A 26,572-nucleotide genomic window follows, 5' to 3' on the forward strand; every position below is an offset into this window, starting at 1 on the left:
TTTGCAACGAGAAACAACACATCATAATTGCATTATCACGTCTAAGGAAAACAGTCTGTCGTCATAGATAATCATCCAACAATAAACGAGTGCTATTTATGTGATATTAACAGACTAGCCCTTTAAAAATGCTAAGTATTACAACAAAATAATTACATTTTATTATAAAGATTAAGAAAAGAAATAGACATTTCATGCACTTAATCAAAGCTTTGCTGCAGCTAAATAAGTCAAGTGCTGCAATTCTTCGAAGAACCTCTGATAAATTAAAAAAAAACTCGAGTGACAGAATCATGATGTATCTTATATTTAATGTTTCTTTTATATGAATATACATGCTGAGGGCAGAGTGGCTGACCGCTTGAAGCTTTTTTTCCCTTTAAACTTGTTCATGGTTTCCCTTGAGAATATTGTACTTACAGAGGGGGCAGGAAGCATTAATCTTGAGCCATTTTACAACGCATGTCGCATGGAAATGATGGCTGCATGGAAGGACATGGAGCTCTGCCCCGTCTTCGTAGGAGTTCAGACAGATACAACATTCCTGGAATATTAAAAAAAGAAAAAAGAAGAAGAAGCTATAGTTTCAAAATTGAGAAAGGAAAGGGAAACATTGCCTATCAATTCATGTTTTTCATGAATCTCATAGGTTGATAAAGAAACTTTCCATGTCCCCTAAGAAATGTAAATCCATTAAAAAACAGAACCAAGAAGTCTATGAACAACATCTTATGAATTTCTAGTACATAAACGGCATTGCTTTACATGCAGAACAGATGCAAGATGGTGCGAGTCATTTCGTGATACCTAAAATGGAATTCCCCAAATGCGAACAGCCCAATTTAATGAGTAATACCACCAAGGCAAAAACAATGTTGATATTTCTCAAAAAATACAAGAGAACAGACGGTTAAAGTCACCCAATAAGTCTAATTTTTAACCAACATGATTTCCTGGGAGCCACACGTCAGTCCAGTCTCCTTGCAAGTAGGTCATGTGCAGGACAGTGTCATTTACCTTAAAAAAAATTCCAAGAAAGAGAACATGTAATAATGGATTCTGATAAAAAATCAATATGCACCAGTGTGGAATGAAGTCTCTAGCAATTGTGTATTTTTCGTTCCAGCACCAAATTAAGGGAACATTGTGCGGGACAGCAAGTTATAGAAATAGGCTACACAAACATATGGTTCATTAAAGATATGGAGGTCTCAAAGAGAGACTCTCAGCGACCACTAGAAATTCAATAGAACCATAGAAGTTAGAAATGTCTTTGATATTTTAAAAAGTTGTCTATAACAGTGTTTAAAAAGGAATATGTGGCTTATTGTCAAAGGCACTTCTTCAAATGCCTTGTCATTTATTAGAAAAGTGTAAAAGCTCATGAGACATGGCTTATCCCATGAAATTTTAGAAAAGGTGAAGACTCCTTGCGCCTTCTACACTTTTTTTTTTTTTTTTAATTTATTAATGCCCAATTTCATAGGGGTGTAACTTGTGCATTCTTTTGGTGGCAAGTGAAGTAGCTTAAGGCAGACCCCCTACCAGGATTAAATGGAATTGAAGTCTTACATAGGAGTGCCCTCTCGCATCCACTTCAAAAATTCATACAAGATCATCTGAAAATTCAGTTTTATATCCTCCACCACCTTATTGAACACCTCCTAGGGAGGAAGGAAATTGTTTGCAAAGATCCTTCTACACCTCTCAGTCCAAACATGGTAAATAAAAACATTGAATGCCATTGGTATATTATTTCTCTACTAATTACTATTAAAAAGAATAAGAAAGCTTTCCAGAAAAGAAAAAAAAAAAAAAGGAAAAAAAGAAAGAAAAGAAAATGCAAACTCTTTCTCCCATATAAAGAGGATCAACATTTTTTTGTATTTCGTGTTAGATTTCTCTTATTTACTAAATTTAGACTACAACAACAAAACCTTATCCCAGAGATTTGAACTCTGTTTTCACTAGCTCATCCACATTCTTTTGAGTCTACTTTTTTGCTCTTATAGTACCCTAAACTTGAATATTCTTCTATCTATGGTTGTAATCAGCCTTCATTGAACATGCAAAACCACTAAATCAACTTTATCTTTCCTAAGCTTTCCACTCATCCTTTTCAACATCCTCATCTCTACTATGCTCAATTTATTAACATGATGCTTCTTGACTGCCTAACATTTAGCTCCATAAAGCATAAACCGATCTTGCTACCATCTTACAAATTTTTTCATTAGTTTGTTTGGTATGTTTGTCTCATAGCATTCCAGAAGTGCATCTCCACCTTAAACATCCAACTCTGACTCATGGGCAATATTTCCCTCAATCTCTTCATTTTTATGTATAATAGACCCGAGACAACAAATGTGTTCGCTCCGGGGTATTTCTAGACCATCAATTTTTGGACATTCCTCCTAGGTGTTAGTACTAAATTTACAACCTATATACTCAACCTGGTCTTGGTTCTACCATTTTTAAAGCCCTTGATCTCAAACATCTCTTTCCATAATTCTAGTTGTGTCGATTCCCTCCCTAGTCTCATCAACTAATACTACATCATTTGCAAATAACATACACTAAAGTATGTTATGTACCGGAATTATATCAAAACTATTTGCGTACTGCATTTTCGTTGTCTTTTGTGTTTTGCCAAATTTTTTGGACAAAGTATTGAACATTTATTCTTGATCATACCCAAATTAATCACAAAAAGAATTTCTTGGTACATCGAAGTGCAAGCTATTATTATTCATAAGATAAAAATTGAGCACCACAGAATTTGGGCTTATGTCCACTCAAAATAATAATTCACTAAAAGCACTTAGAAGCAACCAACTGGTCAGTTTAGAACAAGCTTCATGGGCATCCCAATGCCTACCATCATCCTCCAAAATTCAACTCCATCTCCAAACTTAAAATCTACTACACCTCTAGAAGTTCCCCATGGTCCCTATCCAAACCCCAATATTGTAGAACAAAGCTAATTTCACACCATCTCAACCAAAATTATGAAGGACAAAGTTACTAGATATGACAGTAAGCATAAGAGGCCTCCTTTCCCACTCAAACCCATGCATTTTTTTACAAATAAACTTCATTCATCATTCTCAAAACTTTTGCACACTTATACCGTATCACTTCAAACCTAATGCACCTCTTGAAGTTTTATAAGCTCTCCTCGATGTCAATAACTATAGAGCAAAGCTAATTCCCAAGGGGCTCTACAAGGATAAGGGAAAGTTGATAGAAATGGGTTGGATTACACTACAAAATCTGATGATGGCAACACTAAGAATGAACATACATCTAATAGGGTGCAAAGAAGGATGAAAAAGGTAAGACTTGAGTTAGAAAGGACCTGAAGATGCACACTATAAAAAAAGAGATAAATCTCCCGATATAAATGAATGGAGAAAAAAATATTATACAAACTAAATCAAATAGTTGGAACTTAGAATAAGGTTTTGATAAGGACGATGAAAAGGCTTTCTGGAGTGAGAATCCAGTGCAGTTGCCACCAGATGGGCTAATGGCCAAGCTAGACCTTCCATTTGATTTACAACTAACTTAACTGGCCATGTGAATAGTGTCCATGTCATGTCTATACCCACCCAGTATTTACTTTTGCAAACAAATTGCACCAATGGAATTTCAAAAAAAAAAAAAAAAAAAGGCCGGAGGTGGCTTTTTATTGGTGGTTCAAGAGTTCAATTTCCATTTTTTTTTCTTCCCAAAGTAAAATCTTCTCCATCTTTGTCAAAGCCTTATCAGAAAAACCAAATTGTCTGATTTGTTTCTTCTAAAAGTTGTCCCTTTACTTAATAGTGTTAGTATTAGATTGTAGGTTGTATTTACTTATCAAATCAAAAAAAGATTGCGGTGTATTTGAGTAATATATATCATGGAATTTGACACCAAAATCAGTTTGATTTCCCATGCTAAAACAAACAATTACCGCATCCTCAGGTAAAATAACATGTTCATCTGGTAAGTCTCCACTGCTCGTCTCTATGGGAACCATTGATCCTGCTCCTGCACTAGGCTTCTCCTCATTGCTATAATTTTTTTTGTAGCTGTATTTCGGAAGAAACTTGATATCAGATTCTGTTGCACCTTCCTGTTTATTCATGGCAGGAATATAGGAAAGATCAGCTGTTGAAAGGCCCATAAGCTCTTAAAACCTCTGTTTACATTATGGATTGCCATTCTTTAATTCATACCTGGTCTGCCATGGCATAAAGAATTGCAATAATGCAAGGCAAGCAGCAACAGAGAGCAATCCCAATCATACATGCCAGCAAAACACAGACCATGGCAAAAAATACATCAAATGCCAGAAATATCACAGCCAACCTGCACAAATTCATTATGAAAAAGATATAAAGCAACTGAAAATTTGTTTCACTTATTGCGTTAAAAGAAATACATACGAATATACTTATCATCAGTCGGGTACCAAAAAAGAATTTATGGGTCAAACAGTGGCAGAGACAAATTTAAGCAAAATATATATATATATATAATCTACTGCTAGCAAATCAGGGAAGATTAGGCCGCCTTTTACTAATTAAAGAACAACACAATTATAATAGTAAAAGAAATTTCTGAACATTTTTAAATACATGGATGTAGCTTGCAAAGCAATCAAGGGTCTTAATAACTAGGGGCCAAGGATCCCTGGAGCCAGGCTGCACCCAGGAGATAATTTATTTGTTTACACAAAAATTAAAGAAAAAATACTGACATTATAAAAAACTGCTTATTAATTTGGAAGGTATGGAACCTACAAGTGTATGGGCTTTAAGTACCGATTTGGATGACCGAATCAACTGTATTTTTATAAAATTTTACAGAGGGTAAGAAAAGAAAATCTACTTTCAAATTTAAGAAGTTAAGCAAATTGAAAAGCACTCATATTGTAAGACTGCATATAGTCACCACATATACAAAAGTCTACTGTGAAATAGGAGAGAATAAAAAAGAAATAAAATAGTGAAAGAAGGGAAGGAGAGTGAGAGAGACGGAGGAGAAGAAGAAATAATGTCTGTTTGCATAGGTGTGTGTGTATAATGTCACGCCCTGTGTATAATGTCACGCCCTAATCCACGATCCGATCCATGGGCTGACCAGTGACTTAGGACCAGGGGTGATGAAAATTAACAAGAAAGTTCAATTAATACCATCTATTTACTTATAAGCTCAAAATTTTGTAACATTAGTCAAATGACATCTTCTTGTCAAGCTTAAACGGTCAACACATCGATGTTCAAAAATTCATACATCCAAGATTTTTACTTTGAATTCAAAGAATCATACTAATCTAGAAAGGTAATTCAATATGGAAAACTCAAAAATTATAAAATTGGTTTTATTAAAGACTTTAGTATTCATTAACGAGGCATGAAGCTAAAATTTCTAAACAGATACACTACCTACAAATTCGACCCATCTGCACTCTCAGAATTTTAATAAATTCATTTTTCGTCATATTTGAACGTACTATATATGGTTGAAAAGCTAACTCAATAAGCTAACAAAATATATATATTTTTATTAAATATAGTTTTGTTAAAGAGTCGTGCTATTGGCACCCACCATATACGCTCTCCGCGCTCACTTAAGTTTAAAAAAAAAAATAGGAAGTTACATTTTTACCCTTCTCCATACACCCACCATCTTCTCCATCTATAGATTGAAAAACCCAAACTATCTTCTCTATCCATTCTCTCTTTCTTCTCCACCATTTACTTCTCTTCCTCAATCTTCTCATTCTTTTTCTTCATATTCATCTCCTTTTGAGTTTGTGAGAGGTTGAATCAATGGAGATTAGGTTTTATGGTCTTTTTTTTTTTTTTTAATCATTTTTTTATGGTCTGAACCTACTGAACAAAATTGAAAGAAAAAAAAAATCCGAGTTCTTCGATTCGAATTCTTCGTTTTTGAAGATTTTAATGGTGGTTTTTCCTTCTTCTTTGATGATTAAATGTAAAAAGAAAAGAAAAAAAAAAAAACCCTAAAACCTAATCTCCATGGATTCAACAACCTCACAAAAAACTCAAAAGGAGATAAATATGAGAGAGAGAGAGAGAGGAAGAGGAAGAAGAAGGAGGAGGAGAAGAAGGCTTTTTTTTGTTCGATGGGTTGTGAAGAAGATGGTGGGTGTCAAGAGTAATTCGATGAGGGTATTAATGTAATTTCCTCTCTTGTTTTACTTTAAAAAAAAACTTAAGTGGGCACGAAGAGCGTATATGGTGGGAGCCAGTAGCACGACTCTTTGTTACATTTTCTAGAAAAAAAGGGGCTCAGACTCACATTTTTTTTGCTACCAATAAATCTGCAGGCAGCTTGACATTTCAGCACTAAATAAATAATAAAAAAATCGTTCCAAGTCCAAACAATTGAACTTAATTTTCAATGAAAGTTTACTTAAATATTTAACATTTTCATGAAGGGTGAAACCATTAGTTATATATAACTTTGAAAAGAAAACAGACCTACAAAACAGAGGAACAAAATTCTAATTATGAAAATGTGCAAAATTTTCTTTGATACAAATTGTAAACGTAAATATTTTTTGACTAAACCTTTTCTTGAAGTTCACACTATGAGATTCAAATCTAAGTTAAAAGGATTAATTTGATTCACTATCTGAAAGAAGGTTTGGTGAATATTCTCCCAAAACAAGTCTAGATTTACAACAAAATAAATATTTTTTCACTATTTTACCTCATTGTAATTGAAGGAAGGTTCCCAAACCTTGAACAAAAATATTAATTAAAGCAATAAAAATCAACAATCCCATGGTCCTTTCAACAAGATCACTCATATTAACTATATTTATTGTAAACAACTAAAGAAATAAACTGTCACATGGCCTAATAACTAACATAAAATCAAATAAATCTATTAAATCTTCGGTTGAACTTCATGTCATCCTCATCAATGTTTTGGATCTCTCGCTAGATCTTAAATGGTTTAATAAACCAAATGAGCCGTGAAGCCCAAGTAAATCCTACTAATTACTTTTTTTAATTAAAATATTAATAAATAAAATGACATGCATAAAAAATCATGATCAACAATTTTTGCAAAGTAACTTAAAATAACATGTCAATTCCTTGTATCGAAATATAAATTTCCTAGGGACTCGCACCTACAAAATTTTGATTGTCGTTATATCCTTATCGCGAGATCTTCCTTGAGGGACTTTCACCCAAGGATCCATGATCCTAACTTGTTATTTTAAAGATTCTTCTCAATGACTCAATGCATAAATCACATTTATTTTCATCATACATTTTATCTTATTTCTCCATGATAAACATGCACAATTTCCTATGTTATTGGTATGTATAGGACGTGTGGGGGCAAACTGATCTTTTCCAGATCCACACGTCCCACTTAGTGTAGCCCTAATTCTCTTATATAAATATAAGAGAGGAGGCTCATAGAATATGAATTTTTTCTATTGAGTTTCTCTCAAAGCTTCTTCTCTAAATCTCTCTCTCTCTTCTAAACAGTGACATGGTATCAGAGCAAGGTTTAGATCTTGAAGTTACTCTTCTCTTCCTATTTCCCTTTCTTCTTCTTTGATCTATTTGGTATTAAAATCTTAGGCTTTTGATTACAACTTAGGGTTTTAACCTTCTAGTTGGTGAATACTCTCACAGTATGTGAGTATGCTTGAAGTTGGTGTTTTGTAGTTTGGTGGTGAAAGTTGTGGTTTGGTGGTGTGTTTTTCCCTACGAGATTCATATCTACTTTCTGAATATACACGATTTAGTCATCTGTGATTTGATCTGTAAGTACATAGACCATATTTAATCAGATCTGGTTATTGCGATTTGGTTTGTGAATCAAATCTACTATATATTAAATATTTAAAAAAAAAAACATATCTGATGGGTATTTCAGATTTGGTTTATTTGGTGCGATCTGTTTACTGTGGAGTGATTTATGATGGAGATAAAGTCCAACGTTTTATCTCCTCTTGAGTTCTTTAATCTTCAAATGATCTCAATCAAATTAAATAGAGATAATTTTATCCCATCTGTTGAGGTGTTCCTTACTGCCAAGGGAAAGTTGAAGTATCTGAAAGATGATCCATCTAAGATTGATGATCCTCACTACTCTAAGTGGGTTCAGGAAAATGCTCAGATTATGACATGGTTGTGAAATTGTATGGATTCCACCATTGGTGTTAACTTAATGTTCCTATCTTCTGCCAAGGAGACTTGGATTCAGGTTGGCAAGATGTATTCTGGAACAAATAATATTTCTCAGATTTATTAGTTAGTTGAAGAATTCTTTTCCATTTAGCAAGGTGACCAAAGTTTACCAGCATATTACTCTCGCCTTCAAAATATACAGAACGAGCTCAGTGTATATCAACCCCTTACTACTGATTTGACCGTACTATGTTGACAACGGCAAGAGATGGATGTTGTTCGTTTTCTTTCTAGTTTGAAATCTGAGTCTAATTATGTTAAATCTCAGATTTTGACCAGTAAAGAGTTGCCTTCACTTATTGAAGTTTTTTCTCGCCTTCAGAGAGTTTCTATTGGTGGTTCTGGTGCTACATAATTGGTGTTTGAATCTGACCAATCAACATTGATTGTTTCTGGAAATACAGATTGTGGTCGTAGTATTGGCCGTGGTGGTGGTCGTGAGTATCGTGGTAGCCGTGGAGGAGGCCGTGGTGGGAGTCGTGATTCTAGTGGGGCCGTGGTCGTGGTGTACCAGGAAGTGTACCTATTGTGGACTTGATAGTAATTATGTGGATTTCTGTTGAGATTTACATGGTCAGCCTACAAAATGGGCCAATCAGGCTATTTCTAGTGACATTAATGGTAGTGGTTCTGTTGATCATCCTCATCAAGTAGCTTTCTATGCAGATATGGTTACTATCTCTCATGATGAGTATTCCAAGTTACTTTATCCTCCTCAGCCTAGCGCCCGTCCTCCAACACTGCAACTCTAGCTTATTTAGGTATATCTTGTCTTGCTTCATCTTCATCCCCTTGGGTCATTGATTCAGGGACGTCAGATCACATGATCGGTCATTAGGTGTGTTTTCATCCATTCAACATTATTCATCTTCATCTCAGTTTGTCACTCTTGTTGATGGAACGACTTCTAGGGTTTATGGTATTGGAACTGATGTTCCTTATTCTACTCTTTCTTTATCTTCTGAACTATGTTCCTAAATTTTATTTAGTTTAATGTTCATCAGTAAGTTAACTCAATTTCTTCATTGTTCCATGACATTTTACCCCTCATATTGTATTTTTCAGGATCTAAAGACGAAGAAGACGATTGGTAGGGGATATGAATCTGGAGGTCTCTACTATTTAGATGGTGCTGGAGGTTTGCTTGCTCTTATGCCACAATTCTCTGCAACAATGGCATTGTTGACTTGGTCATCCTTCATTCAATTCTTTAAAAAAAAATAGTTCCCACTTTGAGTCATATTTCTGTTTTAGATTGTGAGTCATGTTAGTTAGCTAAACATCATCGTGTTTCTTATCCATCTAGGTCTGTTATTAGAGTATCGAGCCAGTTTAATTTATTTCATTATGATATTTGAGGTCCTTATAGGATTGTTTCCTGTTATGGGTTTCGAAATTTTGTTACTTTTGTAGATGATTTTTCAAGAATGACATGACTTTATTTAATGAAAAATCGTTAATAATCATTTCTATTGTTAAATTGTTTCATACTGAAATTCAAACTCAGTTTGGTGTGCAAATCAAGTTGTTTCGTAGTGATAATGCTAAAGAATATGATTCTGGACCTTGAATGACTATCTTTTATCCTTTGGTATTATTCATCAAACTTCTTGTACACATACCCTTCAACAAAATAGTGTTGCAAACGTAAAAATCAGCACCTTCTTCAAGTTGCATGTTCTTTGATGTTTCAGATATAAGTTCCCAAATCTTATTGGGGGGATGCGATTCTTACAATATGTTATTTGATAAATCATATGCCTATGTCTGTTCTTGATGGTTAATTTCCTTATTCGGTTCTATTTTTTTCGAGTCCTTTATTTTCCTTACCTCCACAGACCTTTAGTTGTGTCTCGTTTGTTAATCAGTCGTCTCTTGATTTTGATAAGTTTGATCCACGTTCGGTGAAGTGTATTTCTGGCTACTCTCGTACCCAGAAAGGTTATCGTTGCTATGATCTTTCAGCCCGTCATGTTTATGTAAGTGCAGATATTACAATTTTTTATTCTGTATCATATTTTACAGATCCAGTACAGTATGATGATCTTTTGTTCGCTCATCCTCTTCCTGTGATCGATTTATCCCCCACTGTTCCATTTCCACTCACTTATGTTCGTAGAAAGAAATTGACAACTTCAGATTCCCTTCCTCTTCCAGATGTAGATACCTTACCATCATCTTCACAGTTTGCAAATCAAGTATCTAGTAATTCTTCTGATTTTGATCTCTTATTGCACAAAAGAGTGAGGCACTCGTCATTGTACTAAGCACCCCATTTCTAAGTTTGTTTTTTTATTTCATCTGTCTGCTTCGTATCGTGATTTCGTTTCTGCTATTTCTTCTGTGTCTATTCCTAATAGTGTACAGGATGTTTTGTCTCATTTAGGTTGGAGACAAGCTATGGAGGTTGAGATGGATGTTTTTCATCACAATGATACTTGCGACTTAGTCTCCTTACCTGCTGGTATACGCACTGTTGGTAGTTGTTGGGTGTATGTGGTGAAGTATTTGCTTGATGGTCTATTAAACGGTTGAAGGCCCACCTCGTGGCCAAAGGCTATACTCAAGACTTATGGTATGGACTACTTAGAAACTTTTTCTCCTGTGGCAAAAATGACCTATGTTCGTATTGTTATTTCTCTTGCTACCTACTTTCAGTTGCCCTTATGTCAGCTGGATGTTAAGAATGCATTTTTAAATGGTGATTTGGAGGAGGACAAGTACATGGAACAACCTCTTGGTTTTGTTGCTTAAGGGGAGTCTGATATGGTGTGTAAGTTGAAAAAGTCCATTTATGGCCTAAAATAACTTCCACGAGCTTGGTTTGGGAGATTCAGTGAGGACGATGGTAAGGTGTCTGCATCTAAAGGAGGATGGGGATCAGAAGTTGTCAGTTGCTTTCTACGAACATAAGTGAGTGAAAATGGAACAATGGGAGATAAATCAGCCATAGAAAGAGGAAGAAGAGTAAACAAAAGATCATCATATTGTACTGGATTTGTAAAATATGACACAGAATAAAAAAAATGTAACATCTGCACTGACATAAACATGACGGGCTGAAAGATCATAGCAACGATAACCTTTCTGGGTACGAGAGTAGTCCAAAAACACACACTTCACGTACGTGGATCAAACTTATCAAAACCAAGAAATGATTGATGAACAAACGAGACACAACCAAAAGTCCATGGAGGTGTACGGAAAATAAAGGACTTGAAGGAAACAAAACAGAATGAGAAAACTGACTATCAAGAACAGACACAGGCATACGATTAATCATATAACATGCTGTAAAAATCACATCCCCCCAGTAAGATTAGGGAACTTGCATCTGAAACATCAAAGAACGTGCAACTTCAAGCAGGTGCTGATTTTTACGTTAGCAACGCCATTTTGTTGAAGGGTGTGTGTACAAGAAGTTTGATGAATAATACCAAAGGATAAAATATAGTCATTCAAAGATCTAGAATCATATTCTTTAGCATTATCACTACGAAACAACTTGATTTGCACACCAGACTAAGTTTGAATTTCAATATGAAACAATTTAACAATAGAAAATAACTCATAACGATCTTTCATTAAATAAAACCATATCATTCTTGAAAAATCATCTACAAAAGTAACAAAATACCGAAACCCACAACGAGAAACAATCCTATAAGAACCCCAAATATCATAATGAACTAAGATTAAACTGACTTGATACTCTAATAACAGACCTAGATGGATAAGAAACACGATGATGTTTAGCTAATTGACATGACTCACAATCTACAACAGAAATATGATTCAAAGTGGGAACCATCTTCTTTAAAGAACAGAGTGAAGAATGACCAAGTCGACAATGCCATTGTTGCAGAGTGATTGTGGCATAAAGAGCAGGCGAACCTCCACCACCATCCAAATAGTAAAGACCCCATATCCCCCACCAATCGTCCTCTTCATCTTTAGATCCTGAAAAACACAATGAGGGGTAAAACGTCACGGAATAATGAAGAGACTGAATTAACTTACTGATGGACATTAAACTGAAAGGAAATTTAGGACATATAGTATAGAAGATAAAGAAAGAGTAGAACAGTGAACGACAATTCCAATACCAGAAACCCTAAAAGTAGTTCCATCAGTAAGAATGACAAATTGAGACGAAAAGAAGAATGTTGAATGGATGAAAACACACCTAATGACCCAGTCATGTGATCTAACGCCCCGAATCAATGACCTAAGGGGATGAAAATGAAGCAAGACAGGATATACCTGAGTGAGCTAGAATCGTAGTGTTAGAAGATGAGGCACCAGATTGAGGAGGATAAAGTAACTTGGAATACTCATCACGAGAGATAATAACCATATTTGCATGGGAAGCAACCTGATAAGGAGGATCAACAGAACAAACCACCACCATTAATGTCACTAGAAATGGCCAGATTTGCCCAATTTGTGAGTTGACCATGTAAATCCCAACAAAAATCCACAGAGTGACCATCAAGTCCACAATGGGTACACTTCCTGGGTGCACAACGACCACAACCCCCACTAGAATCACGACTCCCTCCACGGTTACCATGATACCCACGACCAGGCCAATACTACGGCCACAATCACGATCTATACTTCTAGAAATAGTCAATGTTGATCTATCAGATTCATACACCAATTATGTAATACCAAAACCACCAACAGAAACTCTTTGAAGGCGAGAAAAAACTTTAGTAAGTGAAGACAACTCTTTACTTAGTCAAAATATGAGATTTAACATAATTATACTTAGATTTTAAACCAAAAAGAAAACGAACAACATCCATATCTTCCCGCTGTCGACGTAGTACGGGGTTGATATACACTGAGCTTGTTCCGTATATTTTGAAGATGAGAGCAATATACTGGTAAACTTTGGTCACCTTGCTGAATGGAAAAGAATTCTTCAGCCAATTGATAAATCTGAGAAATATTATTCGCTCCAGAATACATCTTGCCAACCTAAATCCAAATCTCCTTGGCAGAAGATAGGAACATTAACTTGATAGAAATGGTGGAATCCATACAATTCCACAATCATGCCATAATCTGAGCATTTCCTAAACCCACTCAAAGTAGTGAGGATCGTCGGTCTTAGGAGGATCATCTTTTAGATACTTCAACTTTTCCTTGGCAGTAAGGAACACCTCAACAAATTTCGACCAAGAGATAAAATTATCTCCATTTAATTTGATCGAAGTCATCTGAAGATTAAAGAACTCAGGAGGAAATAAAACATTGGACTTCCATCTCCATCAGAAATCACTCCATAATAAACAGATCGCACCAAATAAACCAGATCTGAAATACCAATCAGATATGTTTTTATTTATTTATTTATATTTAATCTATAGCAAATCTGATTCACAAACCAGATCGCAATAACCAGATCTAATCGAATATAATCTATGTACTTACAGATCAAATCACAAATGACTAAATCGTGGATATTTGGAAAGTAGATCTAAACCTCCTAGGGAAAAACACACCACCAAACCACAACACACCAACTTCAAACATACTCACATGTGAGTATTCACCAACCAGAAGATTAAAACCCTAGGTTGTAATCAGAAGTCTAAGATTTTAATAACATGTAGATCAAAGAAGAAGAAGAAAGAGAAATAGGAAGAGAAGAGTAGGTTCTCAAACTTCAAGATCTAAACCTTGCTTTGATACCATGTCACTAGTTAGAAGAGAGAGAGATTTAGAGGAAAAGCTTTGAGAGAGACTCAATAGAAAAAATTCATATTCTATGAGCCTCCTCTCTTATATTTATATAAGAGAATTAGGGTTACACTAAGTGGGACGTGTGGAACTGGAAAAAACCAGTATGCCCCCACACGTCCTATACATACCAATAACACTACATATCATTCCATTAAAAATTAAGGAAACAAGAACTTACTCGTTTCTGGATTTTTGATTCCCTAATGACCTTCAAGCTTGATTCCCTTCTTGATCTCCTCAGGAATCATCCCAAAATTCTAAGCAAGTGATGAGAAATATTATTTTTTTTATTTAGATAATTAATTGAGGCCGATCTTCTACGAATCACAAATAACCCTAAAAATTAGGTTTTTATGCAAACTAGGGTTCCGATTCTTTTCCAACGATTTGAGCTTTGAGCGAGGTCCATGTGATGCTCATATTCCTTCCTTCCAAACGCAAGTGTGCCTCTTTCAACTCTTAGATCTCTTCATAATTTTTTTATTTGATTTTATCTCAAGAAGTCCACATGAATTCATCCTATTAATCCAACAAAGCCCTAATATTTTCACCTAATAATATAGTGTTATATATATATAAAAGATTTTAGTGATTACAATGAGATCTTAATAAAGATTCTCATACTTTTCAAAAAAATTAAAAGACCTTCCCCTAGGGCTTTCACATGACTTGGCAAGGGTGGAAATTTTATTTCAAATTTTAGAACTTATCTTTATCCCAACATTTTAGGATGCAAAATTTTGGGAGAATCGATCCCCCCCCCCCTTCTCTTAAACCTACATGGGATGATTCCCAAAACCCTAATGTGATAAAATTATTGTTGACTAAAAAGTCCTTAATTAAATAATTCTTTTGAAACCTTAATTCAAATTTTGGATAAAATTACCATACTAATCTTCACAAAACATAAAATTTTTATAAAATAAACTTAAACAATAGTGTATTAATATCCACCCCCCTTAAAAGAAATTTTGTCCCTGAAATTTAAAGGCATGCCTCAAATGAAGAGATCTAGATACTTGTTGTGAATCTTAGACTCTAATTCTCAAGTCGCTCCTTTTGCATCGCAACATTGCCACAACATTTTGACCAAAGATATGGTTTTTGAATGTAAAACCTACTCCTTGGTGTCTAGAATCTTGATTGATCTCACCTCATTGGTTGCATCTTCCCGAATTTCTAAGTCGTCTCATTCAATAATATGCGATGGAGCTAGTATATATTTTTGAACAATCGATCATGAAATACGTTGTACACTTTTGATAGCTGATGCGACAGTACAAACTAATAAGCTACTGGTCCCACTCTCTGAAGGATTTCAAATGATTCAATGAATCTTGGTGCTAGCTTCCCTTTCCACCCTAATAAGTCATATGAAAGCCCTAGGGTTGGGGTCTTCTAAATTTTTAGAAAAAATAAGAGTCTTTAATAAGATCTCATTGTTATTTATGAAATGTTTTATATACACATAACACTATACTATTACGCGAAAATATTAAGATTTTGTTGGATTAATAGGATGGATCCATGTGGCATATTTGGGATAAAATAAAAAATAATAATAATAAAAAGATCTAAGAGTTGAAAGAGGAATTCATGGGTTCAAAAATAGGGAATATTTTGATTCCCTCAAAGCTCAAATCGTTAGAAAAGATCGGAACACTAGTTCGTATAAAAACTTAATTTTTAGGATTATTTGAGATTTGTAGAAGATTAGCCTCAATTAATTCTCTAGAGAGAAAAAAAATATTCTCATCCTTTGCTTCATATTTGGGACAATTTCAGAAGGAGATCAAGCTTTAAAGGTCATTAGGGAATCAAAAATCTAGAAACGAGTAAGTTCTTTTTTTCTTATTTTAATTGGAATGATATTGTATGAAATGATGCATGTTCATCATGGAGAAATAGAATGAATACAATGTATCATGAAAATAAAAGTGATTTATGTATTGATGAAGGGTATCAAGTCCTTGAGAAGAATCTCTAAAGAAACAAGTTAGGATCATGGATCCTTGAGATGAATCTCTAATAGTTTTATTTGATTTTATATTAGTTATTCGGACATGTGATGATTTATTTCTTTAGTACTTAGGAGTTTACAATAAATGTAGCTAATATGAGTGATCTTGTTTGAAGGACCATGTAGTTAAAATTTTTTTATTAATAAATATGGATTGTTGATTTTTATTGTTTCAATTAATATTTAAAAAAAAAAAATCAAGTTTTGGGAACCTTCCTTCAATTACAATGAGGTAAAATAGTGGAAAAAAATTCTTATAAATCTAGACTTGTTTGGGGAGAATATTCATCAAACCTTCTTCCGGATAGTGAATGAAATGAATCCTTCTATATTAGATTTAAATTTTATAGTGTGAACCTTCTAGAAAAGGTCTAAGACAAAAATATTTACGTTTGCTATTTTTCTCAGAATTTTTATCGAAGAAATTTTTGCTCATTTTAATAATTTGAATTTTGTTCCTCTATTTTCTTTAAAAAGTTGCATATAACTAATGGTTTCACCCTTCATGAAAAAGTTAGATATTTTAGTTAGCTTTCATTGAAAGTTGAGTTCAATCAATTTGAATTTAAAACGAATTTTTAATGATTTATTTACTGTTGAAATGTCAAGTTGTCTTTAGAATTACTGGTATGAGAAAGCATGAACTTGAACCCGTTTTTCTTTAAAAAATTTAACAAAACTACATTTAATAAAAATTATATTCTGGTAGCTTATTGAGTCAGCTTTCCAACAATATATAGTATGCTCAAATACGATGAAAAATGAATTTATTAAAATTTTGAGAGTGCAGATGGGTCGAATCTGTTGGTAGTGTTTCCGTTTAGAAACTTTAGCTTCATGCCTCGTTAACGAATACTAAAGTCTTTAATTTAGACCAATTTTATAAATTTTTTACTTTTCCTTATTAAATTACCTTTCTAGATTTGTATGATTCTTGAATTCGGAGTAAGGATCTTGGAGGCATGAATTGAACATTGGTGTGTTGAGCAATTAAGCTTGTCAAGGAGATGTCATTGACTAACATTATAAAATTTTGAGTTAATAACTAAATAAATGGTATTTATTTTAACTTTCTTGTTAATTTTCATCACCTTGGGTCCTAAGTCATGGGTCGGCCCAAAGATCAAGGATGGGATCGCGGATTTTGAGGATCAGGTGTGACATGTAATGTGCTAGCTAACCACTGTTGTACTAGTGCCTGCCCAGTTTCTGTTTTAGTAGCCAAGGGTCCCCGGTTACTTGGAGGTGAAGCACTGAATAAATGAGTAGTTTGAATGGACTGACTCCAAAAGTCAAGCAAAATACACTAAAACATATAAGAAACTGAGGTATTGCTGTAAATTTGAAATTAATCAAATCGTACACTAGGATGAGTAAAATTAAGAAATGAAGACCTTTTTTAGGATTTTTACCATTAAACATGGATATAATTTCACAATCCATAAAATATCAAAGGTTATTTTTGCCATTTTCAGAAGGAACTTCTGATCTCGGACAGTATCTAAGAATTGTTGCATCACTCAATCTTTGAAAGCTAATGACATCCGCTATGGATCAAAAGAAACTCTGTTAATCTTTGGAAATCTGATATAGTTCAAGCTCATTCAATGTAGATCACTTCATTATTTTGAAAATTTTAAACTTCATCCATTGTTAGAAAAGATTCAAGCATTTGATTGATTTACAAAAACATATAAAGACAGCATAATATGTCTGAAAGCAGCCCAAATCCAGGATTCTTCAAGTGGAAACTTCAATACACCCAATAATGAAATCCACTGAATCAAATGAAAATGGATCAAATGACATTCCTTACAAAAAGAAATAAGTTCAAGGCATACCAGTACAAATGTGGAGCATTTTGCGAAAGGATTTCACCACCAGAGACTACCCAGTAGAATCCAAGTATCCACCAAAGAAAGGACGCCACTGTATTAACAGACTTGCATCGCTTGGCAACACTAAGCCAATCACCACGATTTAAGTCAGAAACAGGATGACCAAATGAAACCATTAACTCCACTTGGTAAAAGTATCACATAACAAAACGTGTCAAGGACTCGATTCAATGAAGATCATGGTTTATGATTTAAATATCAGACTATGTTTGGAGCCTAAAGGACAGGGCAACTATCATGGAAACATTATGAAAGCAGTGAGAAAATGCATTGGTGTTCTAAAAAATAATAAAACAATTAGAAAGACACAAACCACATATTAGAGAGTGTCTAAGAGTTGGAACTGTGCCAAAAGGACCATTTGAAATTTTTTTTTAAGCAAGTCGTAGTGTGCATAACACAATCACATGTATCTGAAAATAAGGGAGTTAGACTTAAGTCTTGCATATATCAATACATGTATGACAACAAATAGCTCCCCACTTCCACTCGAATCCCTTCGGCAAATTCTTTATAAAATTTGAAAATATCTTTCTCGACACACATAACATAAGAAGACTTGATGATATTGCAAACCCAATCAAAATTGTTGCTACATACATTCCAACACTGATCTCTCTCCAAAAATTCTCTGCACTTCTCCAAATATCCATAAAAACTTGCCTGAAAAAGTCTTGTTAGTTTCTTTGAGTGGCCAAATAGTGGCACCCTGGTTTTGTTATAAAGACCTTTCTCCAATCAAAGATACCACTTTTGAATGAATCATTCCTTCTGTTCCATAGAAAGTTCCTTTTTCAGTTTCTCAATACAGCAAGCAACAGAGCAAGGAATGATGAATAGAGAAAGAAAGTACATCAAAAGAGATGAATGCAAACTCTTATAGTAAAATAACTTTTCGCCTTTGGATAAATCCTAAATTCTTAAGGGCTAATCTCCTTCTAAATCTCTCCAGAACTAAATCCTAAATTACTTATGACCTTATGTAACTGGCTACACCTCCAATTCTAAATACCACACTTTTGGCTCGGTTATATGAGGACCAAAAAGCAATTAAAAGTATCTTTGAATGCAACTTATTACAATGATTGCTTGAGAAAGGCATAGCATGGAAATATAGTTTCATCAACAAACTAAAGTTAGGGATTAAACGTCATTTTCCCTCATTGAAAATCCCTCAATTGTACATTCTAATTCTGCCTTGAAGGTTAACTGACTCATAACTTACACCATTAAGATAGAGAAAGGGGAAATTCTAAAATAAAATAATAAAAAAACTAAACTAATTAAATTAATATTTGTCAAAAAGGTAACATTTTTTTTCGAAATTATCAAGAACTTAAAACGCCACTTGAAGTGGCGCTTTTTCAAGAATAACTAAATTAACCACAAAAAAATGCCACTTCAAGTGGCGTTTTTTAGTGTTATTGTCTTCCTCCCCTTTCCCTTCCTCCTTGTCCTTCCTAGGCCTCACCGAGAAAAGGGGAGGAAGATGATAAGACTAAAACACGCAACTTCAAGTGGCGTTTTAAGTTCCTCTTGATAATTTCGAAAAAAAATGTTACCTTTTTGACAAATATTAATTTAATTAGTTTTTTTTTTTAAATTTCCCCTAAAACCAAACCAAATCTTAATCAACACCTAATCAAGGAAATCCAAACTTCTAAGTTTTTTGCCATGTACACTTTCTACAAAATGCCTAGAATGTGTTTGTGTGAAGTCTAGTATCCAGAAAATAATTTGCAATTTGAACACTACCCTATATCTGGCACTCCATGACAACAATTCCCTTGAAAATGAGAATATTATAGCCAAAAACATTTCAATCTAGTATCCTAGATATAATACAAATGGTCGATAACAATGTTTTGGCCTCCATGACAACAATTCCCTTGAAAAGGAGAAATATTATAGCCAAGCACATTTTCAATCTAGTATTCACATATAATACATGTGGCAAATAAACATGTATGTGTGGGCAAGGTGCTTCAATGGCCAAAAGCATGGGTATAAACCTCTAGGTGAGGGGAGAAGGACCCACAAACACATCTTTTTAAAGGAACACTAAAAGTGTTGAATAACAAATATTAGAAAAAAAAATTCATAGAAAGGAGGAATTTAGAAAACAATCATGAGAAAAAAGAAGAAAAAAAACTAGTAATTTCATACGGGGCTTCTTCCATTCCTCCCATCTTTCAAGACCTTAGAGGAAAGGTTACTAGCATGACACGCCGAATGTATTGAGGAGTTGGAGATCCACTTTCAGAATGAGGGAATGGATGTAAAGCACCTCCTTGGTTTTTTGCCCACTTCCCCACCTTCGAGCCAACTCTGTCCTTGAAGCAAAATGCCTTTTTTGAAACCATCTGCTCTTAGACTGCCTAATACGAGGTGCCAACGTCTGCCACACGTAAGCCCGGCTTGCCTCCTTCGAGGCCACTTGTGTCTTTGTCGACGTCGTAAAGTCAAAAATGGCTATAATTAATGTTAAATAGGGGGCTTGGGGACAAAAACAAAAAAAATAAGACGATTTGTTTAAGCAGCTACAATCTGACGCAACTAGCATATGAATGTGGAGTATACACCGGTAACACAAGGTGTAAAAGGCATCAATATTTTTCAAAGCCGTAGTGGATGAGTTGTAGGACTCTTGTACTTTGAGGATAGTTTAATCAGATGCAGGATGTTTTGGGGGAGCCCCACCATGAGGCGAGCCTCAAGGCATAAGCCTCAAAAGCCTTCTAAAACAATGGTTGATAATCCTTTAAATCTATAGGTACATCCTTCTTTTTGGAATTAGAAGAATAAGGGTACAATTTAAGCCTTTTTTCCAAGAGTCTCTTCTCGAATAACTCCTTGATAATACCATAAAGCCTGCCTTGATACTATTCCAACACTTCCTCAAGAATGCCGAATGGCTAAGACAACCACCCCCTTCCACCTCAATGGTGTCTCCAACCAAACCCAACACCCTCAACAAACCTAACAAACTCTCAGTCCATCCAGAGATGGTATAAACACTTTGATTCCTCATAAAGCTTCTGAAAATTATCCAATATAGCTTACTTAATTCTTCTCCTCTACTATCTCCCTTCCCACTATAAAGTGAGACATCGTTGCACCTTCTCATATCACATATTTGTGGAACAATTTTGTGTTTTATTATTAGAGTAGTAGTTATGTAGTAACTTATTAAAGTGTGTCGAGATACAACAAATCATATTGGTGTTGCAGTTACGATAGTTATGCAATTATGTTAACCGAATCTATGTAACCATTATGATAATTATGCGGTTATGTTAACCGAATTTATGTAACCATTATCTATCAAATAGAATCGTCACCGGAGATCAATCTATCGGGGAATTTCAAATTATCTAAAACAGTCTCTTAAGTTGTTCGGTTGTTTTGAGAGCTTTATCATGGTATCAGAGCCATGGTCGGTCTCAATTTTAAGATCTGACCGGCCATGATCCTGATTTCTTTCCTGGATCTTAGCCCATTATCCTTCCATTTTCATATTCTTCTAATCAAATTCTGTCTGACAAGCATTTTGGCAAACAGAATATGTTTTGACCCATGGTCACCAATCTCAACATCATCATTGTTGATCCTACATCCACATTTTATTGAGAGATTTGTTCCCAAACACTTGTATGGCATTGCTTCACTGTATTGAAGATCTCATCACTGCTCCCATATCCAATCATTGGGCTCATTCAACAAACACCTTCCATGCATTTTTAAAACCTTCCATCTTCGTGAACATGTTGCACAATACCTTAAAAAAAAGAGAGGAAAGAAATAAAGAGGAAGAAAGACAAAAGAAACTAAGCATCTTTGTTGTTGCCTTTCTTCCACTTCTCATATGGTGACCATCGTTGTTGTAACTGTCATTGTAATCTTTTTCCTCAAAACCTTTTGTATGCCAAATCCAACATCATGCTAATCATCAATTCATTCCCGATCAAGGAGGTTCTTTCATGGGACAATGTGTGCTTTTGATAAGGTGTATCCCATCTACACCGAATCATTTTTTGTATTTGCCACTACACATCATCATCATGCCACTGCAATTGGTTTATATTCCTACAACTCTTTACTTTGAATTCAAGTTGAGATTGAAGGCCTCCCAAGTCCCAAGGTCCTTAGCCATTTCGTTTGATATTGAGTTATCTTGTTATGAAACCAAAATCCAAGTGTCCCCAACCAAGCCCAATTCAACATGGTCAACCCATTGGTTTATACTCCCTAAGCTTGAGCCCTTCTCAAGTTCACATGTTCAAAATTTACCAATCTATGTGCACAAAGCCTAGTCCAATGAGTAGTGCACCCAATGTTTAATTTGTCCCTATATTTATTTGTGTAAGACGACAAAAAAAAAAAAGTTGAATGATTTTCCACCACTTTTGCTTATAGGTACCATCAATAAGCCTAAAGCCCATCGGCTCAAGATGAGCCCATGAGAGCCTAGTTGAGGCAATTGCCAATGATCAAGCCCATGAAGGAACCAGCATTGAGCCCGTTTATTGGTCCATTGTAGACCATTTTCTTGCCTTATTACTCTTGAATTAAAATCCGTCAGTTTCGGTCTAGCCTAAACCGACAATTTCCCAATTAAGTCCCATTCGAGTTGAGTGTATCACTCCTCGTCTTTTACACAAGGGGCATATTGTTAATTATCTCTCTCAAGCAACCATCAAGTTGAATTCTTCATCTCCATCAAGGACACGAAATTGGCAATCAGATTCAACAAATTTATGACGATATCAAATGAGCACGATCGATGTTTTCAACAACCAATCCATAATCACATCATGACACAAGGACATTAATTTTATATAATCAATCGCACGTTTCTTAATCAAAGGAACATGCAATTGCGGAAGGGTATTAGAGTAGTAGTCATGTAGTAACGTATTAAAGTGTGTCAAGATACACCAAATCATATTGGTGTTCTAGTTACGATAGTTATGTGGTTATGTTAACCGAATCTATGTTACCATTATCTATTTAATAGAATCGTCACCGGAGATCAATCTATCCGGGAATTTCAAATCATCTCAAACAAGTCTCTAAGTTGTTAGGTTGTTTTGAGAGTTTTATCATTTATCCTCCCTCTTTCAACCACCTAATTTGAGGTTTAGGCATCAACCAATCTCTTCAATCCTCATCATTAAATGTATTCTCCTTAGCTTTGGATCCTATACTCTTCTTGAGGCTATGTCCAAGCAAAGAGGTCTACTTTCTCCTCTTTTTTGTATAACTTGGAAACCTCATCGAGAGAACACTCAATTTTAGGTCCACCCTTCCGAAAACTTCCTTATTCCATTCTTTAATACTTCCCTTTAGAGATTTTAGCTTCATGCAACAACTTGAATGCCACTCTATCTTTGAAAAGACCATAAAGGAGATTGAATGAAGATACACTCAGTGATCCACAACCATATTTGTTGGGGATGAATTTTCTTTAACAGGAATGAGAACATGCATTAACACTAAACATGGCGAGATTGGGACTGGAACTAAGTCCTAAACTAAGGTTTATTATAGTTGGGAACAATGTAAATGCAAAAAAGGAAAAAAAAAAAAAAAATAGGACATACTAGAAAAAAAAAATAGGCTTCAAAGTAAGAAGGCAAAACTCCATGAAAGGTCTCACCATGTAATTCAAATCATTCCAAGGGACAATAAACATATCTTCAAGAGGTTCTATTTTCAACTTAAAATAATGTGCAAATTGAGCTCAAGTTAGGGATATTTGGCAAGTAAAGGAACAAGAAGAAGGTAGGGATTTAAGCTTAGAAAATAGGAATCATTAGTAAGTCATTTGGGCCTCTTAAGTGGATTAGCTAGTTGCGCCCTTTAGCATGCTTCAAGTGCATTCTAGCTTGGGAATGTAGTTAGCATTAAGAAAGCTTCTAGTTGGTCGTTCGGAATGCTAGAAAGCCAACCCCCCCCCCCCCCCCCCTTTTCCCTGGAAAAGAAATGAAGGATAAAAAGTCAAAGGAATTAAAGGTTGGGGGTTTCAATAAATAGAAGCTACAAATGTAGGAAGGTAACAACTTGGTGATGTTCATTAATTATTTACTTTTTAGTCTGCTTGTTATTTATTCATAGGGTTGGCATTTTATCTTGTTGGGAGGGGGTACATTTATCCTTCGTGCTTACTTTTTTTTTCACTACAATTTATCTTGGATGAGAAAAGACGAAACAGATTTTTTGCTCTTAAAAGAAAAATAGATGGAAAAGAAAATAAAAATAACAAAGAAAATAAACTATGAGATGGAGTCACTTATGTACACCAAAAGCAAGGAATCTTGACAAATCTCCAACAATGAGCAAATAGAAAAATCTCCCAAAGGATGCTTCCTTTCCTCCCAAAGGCTCATTTGACCGAGAGGCAAAATCAATTATATCTCAAGGAGACCCATGAAATGTTGAAAAGTGTAAAGAAGAAAGTCAAGTCACCCAAGCTAGGTCACTTAATTAAGGATCCCAAAGGATTTTTTACAAAAAATTTAAAGCAGGTTGTAATCAGAAAAACCAAAAATGTCTTTTACTGACAAAAATAAAGAACAAAAGCTATAATCAAATTAAGTATGGTGCAAAGTCAGTCAAGATGGATCGATCACGTGCAACAAAGACCAATGACAACCCAAGTTATACGGAACATGCTGATTAAATGTTCTACAAAAGCAAGAAGAATACAAAAAAGGACATGGACTGAGGTAGTGAGTAGATATGAAGACAATGAATTAACAAATGGATTTAAAAAAATTAAATGGAGAAATATAACTCATTCAACCGACCCCAGATATTTGGCACAAGGCTTTGATGCTAATGATGATGATAGCTATACATCAAGTATGTAGCAATATAGTAGCATTCCTTGCTCTTCTATATATTTGGAGGATCAGGAGATGGCTCTTTATTGGAAGGTTTATGTTGCTCCATCCAATTAGAGTAGAGATGTTTGCGTGGCCCTCAATGAAGGGGAAACACAAGAACATTTTCAACTTGATAAAATCTTATAGGCTTAACAAAGTGAAAGCTAAATGTAAATAAGACCTCCATTTACTTCTCATTTGAGCATGGTAAAGGAAAAAAAATTTAAAGATTTTTAAGGATATGAAGGCATCCAATAGATCCATTTTATACAGTATAACATGTTTTTTTTTTCTTTGTGACTTGTCTAAGGAATTCCTCATGTGGAAACCACAAATGCATGGTTGATCGAGAGTTTCTTTTTTTCCTAATTCTATTTTCTATTTTTCATTTTAATGGGAAACCATATTATTATGAAGGTAAAAATGAAAAAAAAAAAAAAAAGTTACATAGAGGATTCCAAATTCTAAAAGAACATATATTTAATTATTTACATTAATTCTATTTAAGGCTTAGGGAGTAAGCTTAGTCAGTCATTTGCACTCTTTAGAGGACGATAGAAAATAATGATCCATCCTTTTGTCATTTCCATAATGATCTTCACGAGATTACCAATCTCTATTATATTCTCAGATTAGCTCTACCAACAAGAAAATATCAAATTTGCTGATTTCGAGGAACAATCAAGGAATCTAGAAAAGGTTTCTAATCTTTAATCAAGATATAAACCAAACAAACCATGACATTACCTTCATGGATTGAAGAAATATAAATTTTTCGACTCAATTGGCGCAAATTCTCTCAAACATGTCAAGAAATTATACAGTGGAATTGGATTTAGTTCCATTATTCAGGGGTTAATAGAAAAAAAAACAACAACTATTGGATTTGAACTCAAATCAGCTTACCCCATCGATTCCCAATTCGATATCCCCCACCATCATCCTCGCTATCATCCAAATCTGAATCAGATGATTCAATCCCATCTTCGATACTCTGATTCCTCCTCATAGTCCTCCTCCTATACTCCAACCAGACCAAAATCGCATGAACTAAGCACTGAAGGGCGTATCCACACAACCAAACCCTAATTGGAGTGTTAGGTCTCTCTTTGAAGGTGGAAGCGAGCAACACAACAGAGACATCAGTGGAAGCGAGGTTCCAAGCTATATCGATGGCGACGACGGGCTTCGAGTATCCCCAATCGGCGCGCCGCTCATCGAGCTGTAGCGCCGCCGTTTCGCGAACCAGATTAGATGGTCCGCGATGGCCCGTTGCCCGGCCCAGTAAGAGGGAGATGGTGTTGGACCGGGCGGTCGAACCCTGACTCGGTAGAAGCAGAGGTGCGGAAGAATCGGAGACATTTGTTGATGTTTCCGCCATTAATAGTACGGAATGTTACAGAGAAGAAAATTAAGCTAAGAAGAGGAGAGTACCATAATAGCTGTGATTTAGGGTTTGGGGAACTCTCTCTCTCTCTGTCTCTGTGCTTCAAAGCGTTGAAAGATATACGGATAGGAGAGAGCAGAGAAGACGACTAGTTAGTCGTTAGTTGTTACTTGTAACAGGCGAACAGGTATTTTTTTGGCTTACCTCCCTAGATAATCATATATATTTTTCATAGCTCTCTCATATTTAAATAATTATGAGACGCCTCCTTCATCAACAATACTTTGGGGGGGGGGGGGTTTGATTGACCAAAACATGTACTGAAAATTGAAAAATTATCAAAATATCACATTGTTCATTTTAATTTTGAAATTGATAACTTATCATTTTCAAAATTA

General features: G+C 34.9%; 1 protein-coding gene across 2 annotated transcripts; it reads right to left on the reverse strand.

The window, feature by feature from the left end:
* Positions 1-26,329, reverse strand: LOC147406334 (E3 ubiquitin protein ligase RIE1-like). 2 transcript variants are annotated; one of them, XM_086434290.1, is made up of 5 exons: positions 25,695-26,329; positions 17,844-17,965; positions 4,221-4,353; positions 3,956-4,117; positions 1-544 (listed from the first exon to the last, which is right to left on the reverse strand). In XM_086434290.1, exons 1-5 carry the CDS (start codon positions 26,166-26,168, stop codon positions 380-382), a joined length of 1,056 nt encoding a protein of 351 aa, XP_086290416.1. In that variant the 5' UTR covers positions 26,169-26,329; the 3' UTR covers positions 1-379. The 2 variants fall into 2 exon arrangements, with proteins under 2 accessions (XP_086290416.1, XP_086290415.1); XM_086434289.1 differs by having other exon boundaries at positions 17,844-17,962; positions 25,692-26,329.
* Positions 26,330-26,572: the final 243 nt, after the last annotated feature.

Source organism: Akebia trifoliata, chromosome 3 (assembly GCF_017979445.1).
Source record: "Akebia trifoliata isolate Shusen 1 chromosome 3, ASM1797944v1, whole genome shotgun sequence".
Lineage (NCBI taxonomy): Eukaryota > Viridiplantae > Streptophyta > Magnoliopsida > Ranunculales > Lardizabalaceae > Akebia > Akebia trifoliata.